The 13,071-nt window shown below is 42.0% G+C and overlaps 1 protein-coding gene across 1 annotated transcript in view; it reads right to left on the bottom strand.

Annotated features, from left to right (window-relative positions):
* Nucleotides 1–524: 524 nt before the first annotated feature.
* The window catches only part of LOC104523398 (kinesin heavy chain), a gene marked incomplete at both ends in the record, with an annotated part of 35,195 nt that continues 22,648 nt past the window's right edge, over nucleotides 525–13,071 (bottom strand). Inside the window, 9 exons of the mRNA XM_010165956.1 lie at nucleotides 525–629; nucleotides 1,406–1,477; nucleotides 2,968–3,028; nucleotides 3,638–3,739; nucleotides 4,764–4,873; nucleotides 6,268–6,344; nucleotides 7,433–7,550; nucleotides 10,012–10,200; nucleotides 12,553–12,699. Coding sequence (XP_010164258.1) covers nucleotides 525–629; nucleotides 1,406–1,477; nucleotides 2,968–3,028; nucleotides 3,638–3,739; nucleotides 4,764–4,873; nucleotides 6,268–6,344; nucleotides 7,433–7,550; nucleotides 10,012–10,200; nucleotides 12,553–12,699 — 981 coding nt within the window. The remainder of the gene's footprint in view (nucleotides 630–1,405; nucleotides 1,478–2,967; nucleotides 3,029–3,637; nucleotides 3,740–4,763; nucleotides 4,874–6,267; nucleotides 6,345–7,432; nucleotides 7,551–10,011; nucleotides 10,201–12,552; nucleotides 12,700–13,071) is intronic.

The raw sequence follows: 13,071 nt of genomic DNA, 5'->3' as shown, positions 1-13,071 counted from the left end.
GTTGTTCCTGCCCAGATGGAGATGGACATGGCCAGAAATGGCCAACCTCAGCATTCTGGGGAGGCCCCAGCCCTTAAGCTGCACAGAAAACCTCTATTTCTTTGCTTTCATACTCTGCTGGTTGACTCCACTCAAGCCATCTCCAAGGGTGCCTCTAAGCAGCTTTAGACTGGGAGTAAAAACTGGGGATACACATCTAGAAACCAGCTATCGGCACACAAGGCAATAATACACATTTTATTCTGGTTTTTAGGCATGACACCAATACAGTGACAGTTAGTCTTGCCAAGAGTGCTAGAGTCTATTTTCATGGAAAAAAAAAATAATTGTCCATTTCACCATAAAAATTATGGGGAGTGGGAAGAGCAGCTCCAACACCAACGAGTTTAGTTGAGATCTATAGGTACCATTTCCTCAGACAGTACGTTACCTTCAAAAATTACCCTTTTAAACATTAAAAAAAAAGTATTTTTCTTTTTGGAAGGATGGAAGGAAGGAGAGAAGGAAGGAAGTGGAGTCCCTACCTGTTTGTGAACCTTTGTAAGCTGTTCCAGGTTGTTCTCAAGAAAGGAAATTTTCTGCTTCTGCGCAGCACTTCCACCTCCGTCGTCGCTGTCGAGTTCAACGCTCTGCACAGAGAGTTGCAGAGTTCAGCAAAGTCAGGCAGAAACTCAAGAGGAAGCTCAGGTCTTTTGTCAATTTAAGCTTCACAAAGTCAGGAAAGTCTTTCAGAGCCTCAACTTAAAGAGAATTTATTTTACCTGTTCATTTGATATTTAAGAGCCACATTCCCCGCTACACAAAAACTATTCTTACTGAACAATTATGGAGGAATCCTGAATAGGAAAATCATAGATTTTAGTGGGGAAAACCCCTTTTTCCCACTTTTTCCCACTCCTGAGAGACATTTTTATTTAATATGTGTTTTCAACCTGAAAAAAAAAAGTATAAAAACTCTTTCTTTCCCAAAACTACTCTAAAGGACTAAAAATTGTTTCAAAGCCTTTGACTATCTATGCAGCTCTGACTCTTTTTCAACAGTTAAAAATACATTAATTTCTGCCAAACAAGAATTTTGCCAGTCACAAGCCCATGGAAAGAAAGGACAGCAGCACCCCGAGTAGCATAAGTCAGTGCAAGTTATATTGAATAATTTCTGGTACCCCTTCATACCATCTTTGAGAATTTTGTAACTGAACTGAACTGGATTGGTTCATTTCACTTAACAAGCGAGATTTGTCCTTAACAAATTAGGACCAAATAAAAGCTAAGAAACTTCAGAACAGTTTTAATCTCATTGCTCAGTGTTACTGAAAAAGACAATAACCCATTTTGTAACAACATGCACTTAAAAGCTTCCAGCAAATGTCAATACTGCAAAAAAAAGGTAAGACTTTGGTCATACTTTTTTAACGCGGGTGGTGAGATCTTGCACAAACAGTTTGCGTAGGTTGTGTAGAGTCTGAAGTTCTCTTGCCTGGAATCAAAATAATAATAATAATTTTTTAAAAAAGCACAAACCAGCAAGAGATAGTAGATACTCTGGTGTAAAGATTCTCCTCAGATTTCAGTCCATAGTATGACTTTATTGTGATTTTCCTTGTAGAGATCTACCTGCCTGTAGGTATGTGCAGCTCACAGAAAGGCAGTGCCCATGCTGCTCCCCACTGAAGAGCTCTTGTACCTCCCAAGGTGTTCACCACACCAAAGCTACTTCTGAAAATACCTTGACTCTATCTTAGGGGGTGGGGAAACAATAGCAGAAAGCTGAAGTCTCACAAACTGGCCACGGTTACACACATCTAGCAACGTGAAATAGCTCTGGGTTCACTCTCCAGCAGACACATCAGCCCACTCTGAATGCTCACTCACTCTGAATGCTCACTCACTCTGAATGCTCACTCACAGGCACTGAAGATGTTTAAGTGCTTTGTAAGTTTTGGCAAAAATCCAGGCTTTTCCCAGCTTTTTTCATATGCATCAACTTCTCAAGCTCAGTGAAATAATCACCTTACTCCAGACTGGAGGTGTGACACAAGAAGTGGCTGCAGCTACTCCCAGAAGGATGGAAGCACTAATCCATTTGCAGGAAAAGAAACTTCATGGATAGGCAGTTGGCCCCAACCCCATACTGCACCAGAGACCTACTGAAGAGAAGTGTCTTCCCAAAGTTGGTAAAAGCAACCTTAACTTTTCCATTTTATGCTTATTCACTCACACCTGGAATTTAAATGAATCGCTTAATAAGCTCTACCATGACTACAAGCTTTTGAACTTGATTTTTTTTTTCACCTTTATCTCTTAAAAGGCAAAACCAACTACAAATCAAAAAGGAGAAGCTTCCTTCATGGACTGCTGGAAACCATCCATTACAAGCACAGCTTATTGACGTATGAGTGATGTGGCACCCACAAGAGGCACCGTGTGCCACTCTGATTCAAACACAGTGGCAGAGCAGACACCTCCCCAAGAGCTCCCATTTGGGGTGCTGCCCCAGCAGACCACCCCCCGTAACTCCTTCCCATGGGACCCTTTCTCTTGTTCCCTCACCAGCCCAGCACTGGGAAGCAGAATGAGTCAAAGTGTTGTGTCTCCCATCCCATCTCACCGGGTGGGGGGAGTGAATGTAGGACCACATGGTCCCACTGTGGGTCAAACCACCACTACTTGTCACCTTCCCTGGTGGGACTGAAAAGACAGGCAGACGAGGTGCTCAGGGACATGGTTTAGAGGTGGAATTGGCAGTGTTGGGGTTACAGTTGGACTCAATCTTAAAGGTCTTTTCCAACCACTATGATTCTATATTAACACTGGCAAAAATCACTGTGTGATTCTCCTAAACCAGTTATGGTTTTGTCCAGCTTCTGGACATTTCCTTGGGCACTGACACAAGTGTTTTGGTAATACACCAGTGATGAAGAGCTAGGAAAAAAAAAAACAACTCAATAAAATGTAATTAAGACATACCACTGTTTCCTCCAGTCCCTTAAGATCTTCTCTTGCTTGTTCCCTTTTATCATTAAGCAGTCTAGAAAGATCAGGACATTAAACACAAATCAAAATTGTTGAAGTCATGAAAGACCAACAAGAATCAATCCTCATTCAGTTTGGGTAGAGCATCTGCAGATGTGAGCAAATTGTACATTTCTTTACATCTGTAATTATGCTTTCAACTGTCCCAAATATGCAGCTTTCTCACATGGAACAGCTGAGCCATCATCTCCACTTTTTGTGTCCACAAGTGAAATTTTTATCTCTCATTTCCAGGAAAGGATTTTACTCAGATATCTGATTCATTACTTAAAAAAAACAAAAAGAAAACCAAAAACCCCACCCCAAAACCCCAACTTCTTTCTTCTTTGTTTTTGCTGTGCATTAAGGAATGAAGGATTTAAAACATGCTATGACATTTCATTAAAAAAAACCTGGGGAAGTATCAAATCCACTATTAAAAAATCTATGCCATAAAAATAAGGAGTAATTGGTAATCAGTTATTAGTACTGCATGTTGGCTTTGTTACTGAAATATCTTCAGTGTGAATATTTCAACATAAATGCTTCTCACTGGGATAATTCCCGTGGATACATTAAGAGACACTATATTCAAAGACACCAGATGAGAAAAGTGTTGACTTACATGAGCTTTTCCAGTTTCATTTCTCTTTCCTGGTCCTCAATTTTTAACTTATCATAATCAGCGCTCAGTTTCTCTTGTTCCAGTTGCAGCTTCTGATTCATACTGGGAGGCAAAAGAAAAAAGTCAGCATGGCTCAGTCCTAAAGCTCATAAACAAGTGGTGGGTAAATCTCCCTAAACAAAATGGGGTTAGACAGAGGAAGTAAAGCTGTAACTCTCTACTGAAAAATTCTGAAAGCATAAAGAATCTGAAGAACAATATTTTAAAATATTAGAGAATTAAATTCAGTGGCTTGCTTCCTTTATCTTAAAGGACACAAACTGTTCTTGCAATCTTTCTGTCCTGTTTCCTCATTTCCCTATTATTAGTTTTTGGCCACATAATAAATATGATGAAAAAATGAACACTACCTCAGGATTACCTAGATTTCATGAACACTGACAAAAAGAAGAGCACAAGAACAAACAACTCTGTTTGACATGTGCTGCTGGAGTACCTAACAGGGTTACATTGCTGGGTCAGGAAGAAATATTAAAGGTGTGAAGAAATATTAAAGGGTGATGGAGCCCTGGGACAGGCTGCCCAGAGAGGGTGTGGAGTCTCCTTCTCTGGAGATGTTCCAAACCCACCTGGGCACTTTCCTGTGTAACCTGCTGTAGGGAACCTGCTTTGGCAGGGGGGTTGGAGTGGATGATCTCCTGAGGTCCCTTCCAACCCCCACCACTTTGTGATTCTGTGTGCAAATGGGACATGTTCGGGTCACCCAGACTCCTAGAAAGTCTGTGGCAGCATTACTAGCTGCAAGAGACCCTCAAAACCTTCATCTTTTAAAATCTCTTCTCCTCTAAGCTTCTCTTACCTCCTGACCTGCAGGCATACCATTATCTTTCTTTTTCCTCTCCATAATTTTATGGACGTCTTAAAGCTCCACAATAAAGAATCAGGCACTATAATCAACTGTGCAAAATAATGAGAGTGTTGGCTGTTGCATGTAAGGTCACTACTTTCTGTAAGACACTGAAATATATAGACATCAATTAAAACTAACAAAACCAACCCCAAAACATCCCTACAGTGTCACAGAACAGGGCAGGAACAGAGAAAGCGACGGAGCAAGTGAACATACTCTCTGATTTCATCAATTATTTTCTGCTTCTCTTCAATTTCATCCCTCAGCCTGGACAGCTGCTTCTGGTGGGCTTCCCTGTGACTCTCCATCTGCTGCTCCAGTGCCTTCTGCAGAGTGCAAAAACCAGAGCCATATGTGAAACAGAAACCACGAAACACAGCTAAGCTTCCTCCTTACACGTCAGCTAAATCCACCCATCCTTCTGGATTCGAGTGAAACTTATCTAATTAGGTTAATTCAGGAATCTGCCTGCGAGATCTTTCTATGATTACAAAACTGTGCAGCTACTCATCCAAGCATTTAATTCAGACAGTTGTTAGCAACAGATTTACACCAATTTCTACTCATTTTCTTACAAAAACTACTGCATGTGAAATCTAGGGTCTTAGCATATCAAGTGCCAAGAGTAACACTGTTTTTACCAGTCCTCTATTATTTCACCTGTTTATTCACCCCAAAAATAAGTGTACAGCTATACCTGTGACAGAAGTGAAACCCAAAACATTCTCCTTCTCTGAGAATTGTTTATCCACAGCCCTGTTATTTAAATTTTAGGATTAAATATATCTCAAGTAGTAAGAAAAACTCAATGCATCACCTCTTTAGATAGTAATAAAAGATTTGCTTTTTTCTTCCAACTGGAAGGAAGGTTTAAAAAAACCTGTACAACTGTTTGAATAACTTTAAATTTTTATAATGGAGGTGAAAGTTCTGTAGCTGACAAACCTCTATCCTTGTAAAATTATATTTTTCCTTTTAGGTAATCAGAAACACAACTCACATTATTGCCTAACATTTCTTCTCTGCATTCCAAAGGAAGAAGAAAATGCTGGAAAACAGGTTTATATTTCATTATTATTTCTAGGAGACAGTCAGAATTCTTGCTAAATGGTTTGGGAAAGTGATCTTTTTTTCTAAAATTTTAGTACCTGAATTATATTAACCCCAGTAGCCTGATTCCCTACTTAGCAAATTGACTTTCAGCAGAGTTCCAGTGGCAAAAAACCAGAGTAACATAGAGTTGAATCAATATCATTTGTATGAATCAATATCATATGTAACAAAACTGTTCTCAACTATGGACACAATACACTGACTTTTCTAGTTCAGTTCTCTGGTGCTGTGAGTTGAGGAACCCAGGCACGTCCAGTTCAGCAAACACAGTCCACTGGACCTCTCTACTCTTTGATTTTGGCCCAGCTTACAAACTGCTCCCAGAAGACACGCTCACTTCAGATATATTCAGGATATATTCGGATATATTCAGGCTACAACTTATTTATTTCCATCACCTGGTGAACAACCTCAACACTAGCAAGTTCTCCAGTTTCAAATTGCGAAGGTGACTCAGGGACATGAGGTTGGGTTTTCTAACAGAGGTTGGCAATTGTTTTCTAAAAGCACTCACTGGGTACAGGAAGACAAAATTACACCCTCGTTATGAGCTTAACAAACAATCTCACTGAGAAATACCCTCTAAAATTGCCACATGCCATGTTACCTTCATCTCCTCTGCGTCCTGCAGCCGGGTCAGATGCTCCTTCTCCTTATCCTTGAAACTGACCTCGTGCATTTTTTCTGTTTACAGTTGGAGACAGTTGAGAATTAACCACACAGTTCCAAAAGATGCTATTAAAAAAACCACCCAGTTCCTCTTTTTGCAGGGGGCAGTGGGATCAGGGGAGGCAGCTTTGGAGGGGCAGGAACAGCCATGGTTTGCAGCACCCAACCTGTGACCACACTGCCCAAACCTCCTCCTCCTCCTTTACTAACAGCCCACTCAGCACCTTTCCAACCTACCCTTGTCTCCTTATAACCCTACCTATCACAATCCTCCTTGTTCCCTTCTACTTTCTGCTGGGAAATGGTGGCTTCCAGAACCAGGTAATTTCTTAGGAGTGGGGTCAGGAGATGGAATAAAAATTCTATTGTAAAAAATTCAGGAGAAGACAAAGAAAAAAAAAAAGAAAAGAAAGAAAATTTAAATCTTTTTACCATCTCCTGCTTCTGGAGTAAGAGAACAGAAATCCAGAGTAATGTTAAGGCTACTAGGTCACATAGTAATTATAAGTAAACCAGGAGCTCAGCAATACTGGAAGAACTGCTTTTGATACTCATTTTCTACATTAAACCAGAAGGTGAAAAACCAGCAGTTCTTAAAATGAAGTCAGCTGGATCCTATAGAGGAGCTAGGAAAGACACACCTTCAACTCAATCCTAAGGGAAGCAGCTTCCTTTTGAATAGGGCAGGGCATTTGCCACAGGGACAACTGAAATTGGAGATATCCAAGAATTTTACCAAATTTAGCAAGATTGATTGGTGCTGTTTGACTCAAGTATTTGTAGGGTTGTTTGGGTTTTTTTTATTTCTCACATCCTGGAAACTTGTAAAAGTTTTTGATTCTTTTGAAAGATTAAGTTTCTCTGTATTTTGTGAAAAGATTAGGCTGAAAGGGATAATTCTGGTTTTATCTGCAGTGTAATGTATTACAAGGAGGTGCAATGTGTTAAATATTCCAAATCACAATTTTATGTCTTCAATGCAAAATATTAAGCAGCCAATAAAATGCTGTAGGACTACTCTACACAGGATACTTCAGCCAACACTGAATTTTCTAAGATAGAGTTGGGAACAGAAATGATGAGCACAAGACCCACTGTTGTACCTTGAGCACGTAACTTGGCAAGTTCTTCATTGAGAGAGTCCTGTGACTCTTCCAGCTGCCTTCTCTTCTGCTCCATATTCTGCATGTAGTCTGTCAGGGACTTGATCTTTGCTTCGTGCTTTAAAGACAAGGGGAATAGCAATGAGATGTGAGTATCACAGCCTGTTACCTAGAAATTTCCTACATAAAGGAGGAAAAAGAGAAAGCTCCCCACATAAAGAGCTGATGACTAGGTGAAAACACAGCTCCTGAGAATGAGCTCATGGACCAAAACAGACTCCATTTTTAAAGGTCACACTTAGCAGCCCAAGACGCGGACTGAACAGCGCAGGTTCACTCCAAAACATCATGGGAAGCTCATGATTTGATGTTAAACGAACAGCAGCAGCTTTCTAAAACCAGCTCAACATGGGGCTTCTGAGGTGGCTTCCTGGATGCTTCAACCTGCAGAAGCTCAGATTGACTTTCCCCAGCCATCCTGATAATTTTTTCAGGGTAACAGCCTTTTGAGCTAGAAGGGCTTATGTTTCAAAAGAAAATAGTGAAGAATGGATTGAAAATATCAAAAATAAAATTAAAATTTTCTAATTTGGGAGAAAAATTAAGATACTGTCTGGGAATTATTACATCCCTGGAAGTGTTGAAGGCCAGGTTGGATGAGGCTTTGAGCAACCTGGTCTAGTGGAAGGTGTCCCTGCCCATTCCATGATTCTATGACTGAGTTTGCAAGGTCTCAGGACTTGCCAGGCTTGCTCTCTCTGAGCTCTTCCCAAGCTGCCTTGCAGCTTTTCTTCTCCTTTTTTAACTTGGTGGCTTTATGGATAAGGTGCATTTGACCATTAACAAGATTTTGACCATAACAACACCTGGCTTCTCCTCACAGACAGGCCTCAGTATGCACCCAGTTATAGAACCTCCAAAACACCAAGTCAAGGTGATCACCTGCTTAAGAGCATTTCGGTCTGGTTTCTTCACCACATGAACATCCAATACTTGGATAAGTCTCTCAAATCCTAAACCTCCAGTCTCCTGTCTGTAAGTAGGTACTGAGGACAGCAGTGAGGTCATGCTTGTGACAAGCTCTGAGCATTAAAGCTCTCTGTGATTCCAGCGTGACTACAGCGTAAGAGGACAAACACCAAGCCCACAGAGGCAGCAGTGCCTCCTGCTCACTCCTTCACTGAGTCAGCATAAGCCAACTCCACGTCTGGAAGAGGCTGTCCCACCACTCTCTGCCGAGACCTTCATCCCCAGCTCCATGCTAGTGCCTGCAGAAGCAGCACACAGCTGCTTTGTGAGTCAAACCTCAATCTGCTTTTCTAGTGCAAGTTCCCAAGGAAAGGGAGCAGGCCAGGTCAGCAGGATGACTCCCATCAGTGGCCATGCCAACCCAGGGTCTGCTTTAAGACAGGATGGAAAGTATAGTTTTTGCTTAACATTTTTTGGACAGCCAATACCCTCAGGACTCCAGCCTCCCTGTAATACTCAGCAGCACACTTCCAGCTACAGCTTTATTGAGTAGAACTTAATAAAGACATTCTGCTGAAGGACAAGAGGCTGTCCTTGCTCTAGGTTTTCTTAGACTAACTGGCAGCAAATGAAATACAGTAAACTCCAGTCATCTCCTCCCCTTCAAGTGTCCACTTCAAAGCGGTTTTTTTTAGTCAGCCCCTCTCCTGCAGCAGTCTGCAGAAAGCAGCACTGCTTGTAACTGCCACCCACTCTGAAGCCCTCCTACCATCTGGATTTCTACCTTAGCATCACAGAATCCTAGAATGGTTTGGGTTGGAAGGGACCTTAAAGCTCATCCAGTCCCAACCCCCCTGCCAGCAGCAGGGACACCTTCCACTAGACCAGGTTGCTCAAAGCCTCATCCAACCTGGCCACAAACACTTCCAGGGAGGAGCAGCCACAGCTTCTCTGGCCAACCTGTTCCAGTGTCTGACCACCCTCACAGCCAAGAATTTCTTCCTCACATGTCATCTCCATCTCCCCTCTGCCAGTTTCAGCATTATCCTGGTGGCCTCCTCTGGACTTGTTCTAACTGGTCCATGTCTTTCTTGTGTTGCGGGCTCCAGAACTGGACACAGCACTCCAGGTGGGACCTCACAAAGAATCACCTCCCTCAACCTGCTGGCCATGCTTATATAGCAATGTTTTCCATAACCTATTATTTTATATATTGCTGCTCAGTTATCTTGTTAGCATCCCAACAGCTCTCTGAATGTTCTGCTAGCGAACGATACAATCACTCCTTCCTTTCTCACATTGCTTTTAAAGTGAAAGTACAAGATACAAATTCATGCTGAGGAAATCACTCTGAGGAGGATTTCCAGTATTCTGCCATAAACCACATTTTGAGATCTCTAACAGGACATGTTCTTGCCACAGAATGTGCTGAAAAACACTGAGGGGGAGGAATGGGAGAAGAGAGAAAAAACCAACAAAACAGACAAGAGAAACACCACTCTGCTCCCAGAATTCTCATTTCTCACTCCTAGCACGCAGGTTTCGTGAGGAAGAAGGCTGAGAAAGTCACCAAACCTTGGTGCAAAGGGACAAGGAAGGAACAAAGGTACCTGTGAAATAAGGAGCTGGCAAGCTGCAAGCTCCCTCTCGCTGGCGTTCATCTTCCTGTTGGAGTCCATCTGGGCACTCTCCAGCTGCTTGCTGCGGTTCACCAGGGACTTCACCTCAGACTTCATCTTGCTGATGTAAAGCCGTGCCATGGTGAACTCCTCCTCGATCACCCCGTTCACATCTGCTAACTAAACACACAGAGGATTGCAATCTTTAAGGTGCGGTTCTTACAGGTGAGTCAAGGCAAAGCAGTCTGCCTGCTGTGAAACTCTTGTCTAGAGCTTGGAAGCCTCTGTGAAAGCACAGCAGCACTCAAGGAGCACCCACAGACCTGCAGGTCACCCGTAAACATGTTACATCACTCTGTTTCTTACAATCTTCACTGATAAGCCTCAAAGGTGAGAAACTAAACCTTGCACTCAGTGTGCTTCATCAATTTAGTGGTTCAACATCTAAAATAATCAAGCCTGACACCATGACAAGAGCATATTCTGGAGAAACCTTCTCATGTCACCAGCACAGGAAATTTTTCTTCTTTCAAGCAGCTGAAAGCTGAGGAGCATTTTTAAAGTAGTCCTTAAAGAAATCTCCTCTTGAAGGGTTGTGCTTCTTCAATACGGAGCTGTAAGACAGACATGGGTCTGGAAATCTCACCTGGCAAGAGGAAAGTAACTGCTCTCGTCTCTGAATATTACTATAATTCCATTTATACATCATTTCCTTCCCTGGTTTCACACAGTGCCTTTTATTTGCATGTCTTTCTCTTCATGATTTTTCTTCAACTACTTAATCCATGTAACCTACTGACAAGCTGTGAAGGTTCTCCTTGAGTGAGCATATGGCTCCCAACTTCATCTGCTTTTTGCCTTTTTCCCAGCACCACCAAGGGGAAGATGACACGTGCTGTATCTTCTCCTAACAGCCTAAAAAAATGTAGCTGCTTCCAAAACTCTCAGTCTGGTCTGAAATTAGACATATTTTGAGAAGATGCTAATTGCCAACAAATTTGAAATTATTCTTCTGAAGAGTTCTCAATCTGGCCTTATTTACACTGACAGCTGTCCTGTAAAATGCTGACATCTCACTTACTATAAAAATTTCTATCAAACAGAATCCACCTCCATTTTCAAAGATTTCCTCCCATAGTTCCTGTTACAACGGCCACCAGAGGTTGCTGTAACATCTGACAAAGTCTGGTCTTCTGGTCCTGGCATCCGCATAACCACAGCAGACAACAGGGATGGTGTCCTCTGCAGTCAGAGCAGGCTGGAGCATCTGCTGATCTAAGGGGCTTGTAGCAGGATATCAACAACTCGCCGAGTCAACTCAAAGCACTCCAGCCACACATACTCAGGAAAGTTCATTGCTCAAAACCTGAGAGGTGAACTAAAAGCAAGGAAAAGGAGTGCATGGCAAGGAATTTACATACATCCTGAAAATTAATTTCTTAGCCAGTTTTAGCAATTGCTCTTTTTCACATGGTTTTATGTAAAATGTCATTAACATCACTATGAGTATTTTCCAGGCCATGAAAAGTTTCCACCAGAAATGTGTCGTTTAGCAATGACCTACAAATATCTTCTCTGAGGCTTAGCAGTTTGCTCATCTACGACAGGAGAAGTGTGACAAAGTGAGTAGCTACTTCCTTTACCATGTCTGTAAACCCAAGAGCCCGGCAGAAGGCGAATTTCAAAGCAAAGCTGGCCAAAATTTGCACCACCTGCAAGCACATTCAGATACTGAAGTTTCTGCTGCTTCAACCACTTTCACTCCTGTTCTTACCTTCCAACCTCAGAGGAAAATGAGCCTCTGCAGTTTTTCCTCTATAAATATCTTCAGTCAATACATAAAAGTTAAGCAGGTCCAACTGTCATGTAAATAATTAAGTGGTACCCAGCAGAAATTTACCAGTGCTGGAAATCAGTACTTTTAAAGCATCTTGTGTTCAGAAACACACATGAAAGTGTGAGTTCTTTGATGAAGCCACCCACTGCCGAAAGGCAGTAAACAGCAGAACACAGAAAACACAATTTCTGTGCAGACCTTTCCATTTGGGTACCCTGGGCAGCCGTCAGAACAGACTGCTGGCTTTGAGAACTGGGCACCTTCAGCTAGATAATAGCTTTAGGATAAACTTCAAACAAAAAAAGTAGTCACCCAGAAGCCAAATGTCACCAATAAAGATTCTTCTGATTCTGGGAATACTGGGTCATGCCAGCTAACGATGGAATAAGGTTACTTGTGTGTTGTTTTGGGGGGAACTCAGTCCACCCCCATTAAAAAAACGCATCAGCACACAGATGGGCTGCATTAGTCTGGCCCCAACCACAGAGCTAGGAATAAATGTAGTAATTGTGTGCAGAGACACTGACCAGCTCTGACCCAGACAAAGATCTCTTCAGTATTTTCCTCTGTGCTCTAGCCAGGATTTAAACAGCAGTGTCCTGGGAGAAGGACTGATGCATCACACATCTTCCACGTCAAGTATTTGCATATTGCAGGAAAGGCTGGGGGAGAAGCAATGAAGATAACCAACTTACTGTTTTAACATCGTTAGTACCGATGATTCCTCCAATCTCACCCAGGTCCTTCAGCAGCAAGTTCAAGATTTCTGTAGCTCTCTTCTTCTGATGGTTACTGAGCTCCTGCAACTGGCCCAGCTCCCTCTGGGTGGCTGTCAGAGTACTCTGGAAAGGTTTAAAAGCAGAAGTTACCCTCCCCTCTGCAGACTGGGCATCAGTTCTTCTCTGATTATCAAGGTTACACCGTATTGTCTTGTATTTTCCTGACCACTGCTGGCTCGATGTACCGACGCGTACAATTCCACCTTGCCATAATCCACCTTCACAACTCGCTTGCTAACAAGGCTATTTTAGATCTATTAAATGTAGTAAATCCTCTAAGAATCTTATTTGCATAATACATGTCAAAGAAGGTTAATCACAGAGAAACAGGTGGAGAAGAATATAAAACTCAATTTATTTTTCAAATATATTTTATAGTAATCTGTTTTACCGAAGTGGATAACAAAATCTTTCATGAAAACAAACCTGTTAACA

Source organism: Antrostomus carolinensis, unplaced genomic scaffold, assembly GCF_000700745.2.
Source record: "Antrostomus carolinensis isolate BGI_N321 unplaced genomic scaffold, ASM70074v2 scaffold18884, whole genome shotgun sequence".
NCBI classification, from domain to species: Eukaryota; Metazoa; Chordata; class Aves; order Caprimulgiformes; family Caprimulgidae; genus Antrostomus; species Antrostomus carolinensis.
Note: the sequence above shows the minus strand (reverse complement) of the source record. Positions and strands in the feature narration are given on the sequence as shown.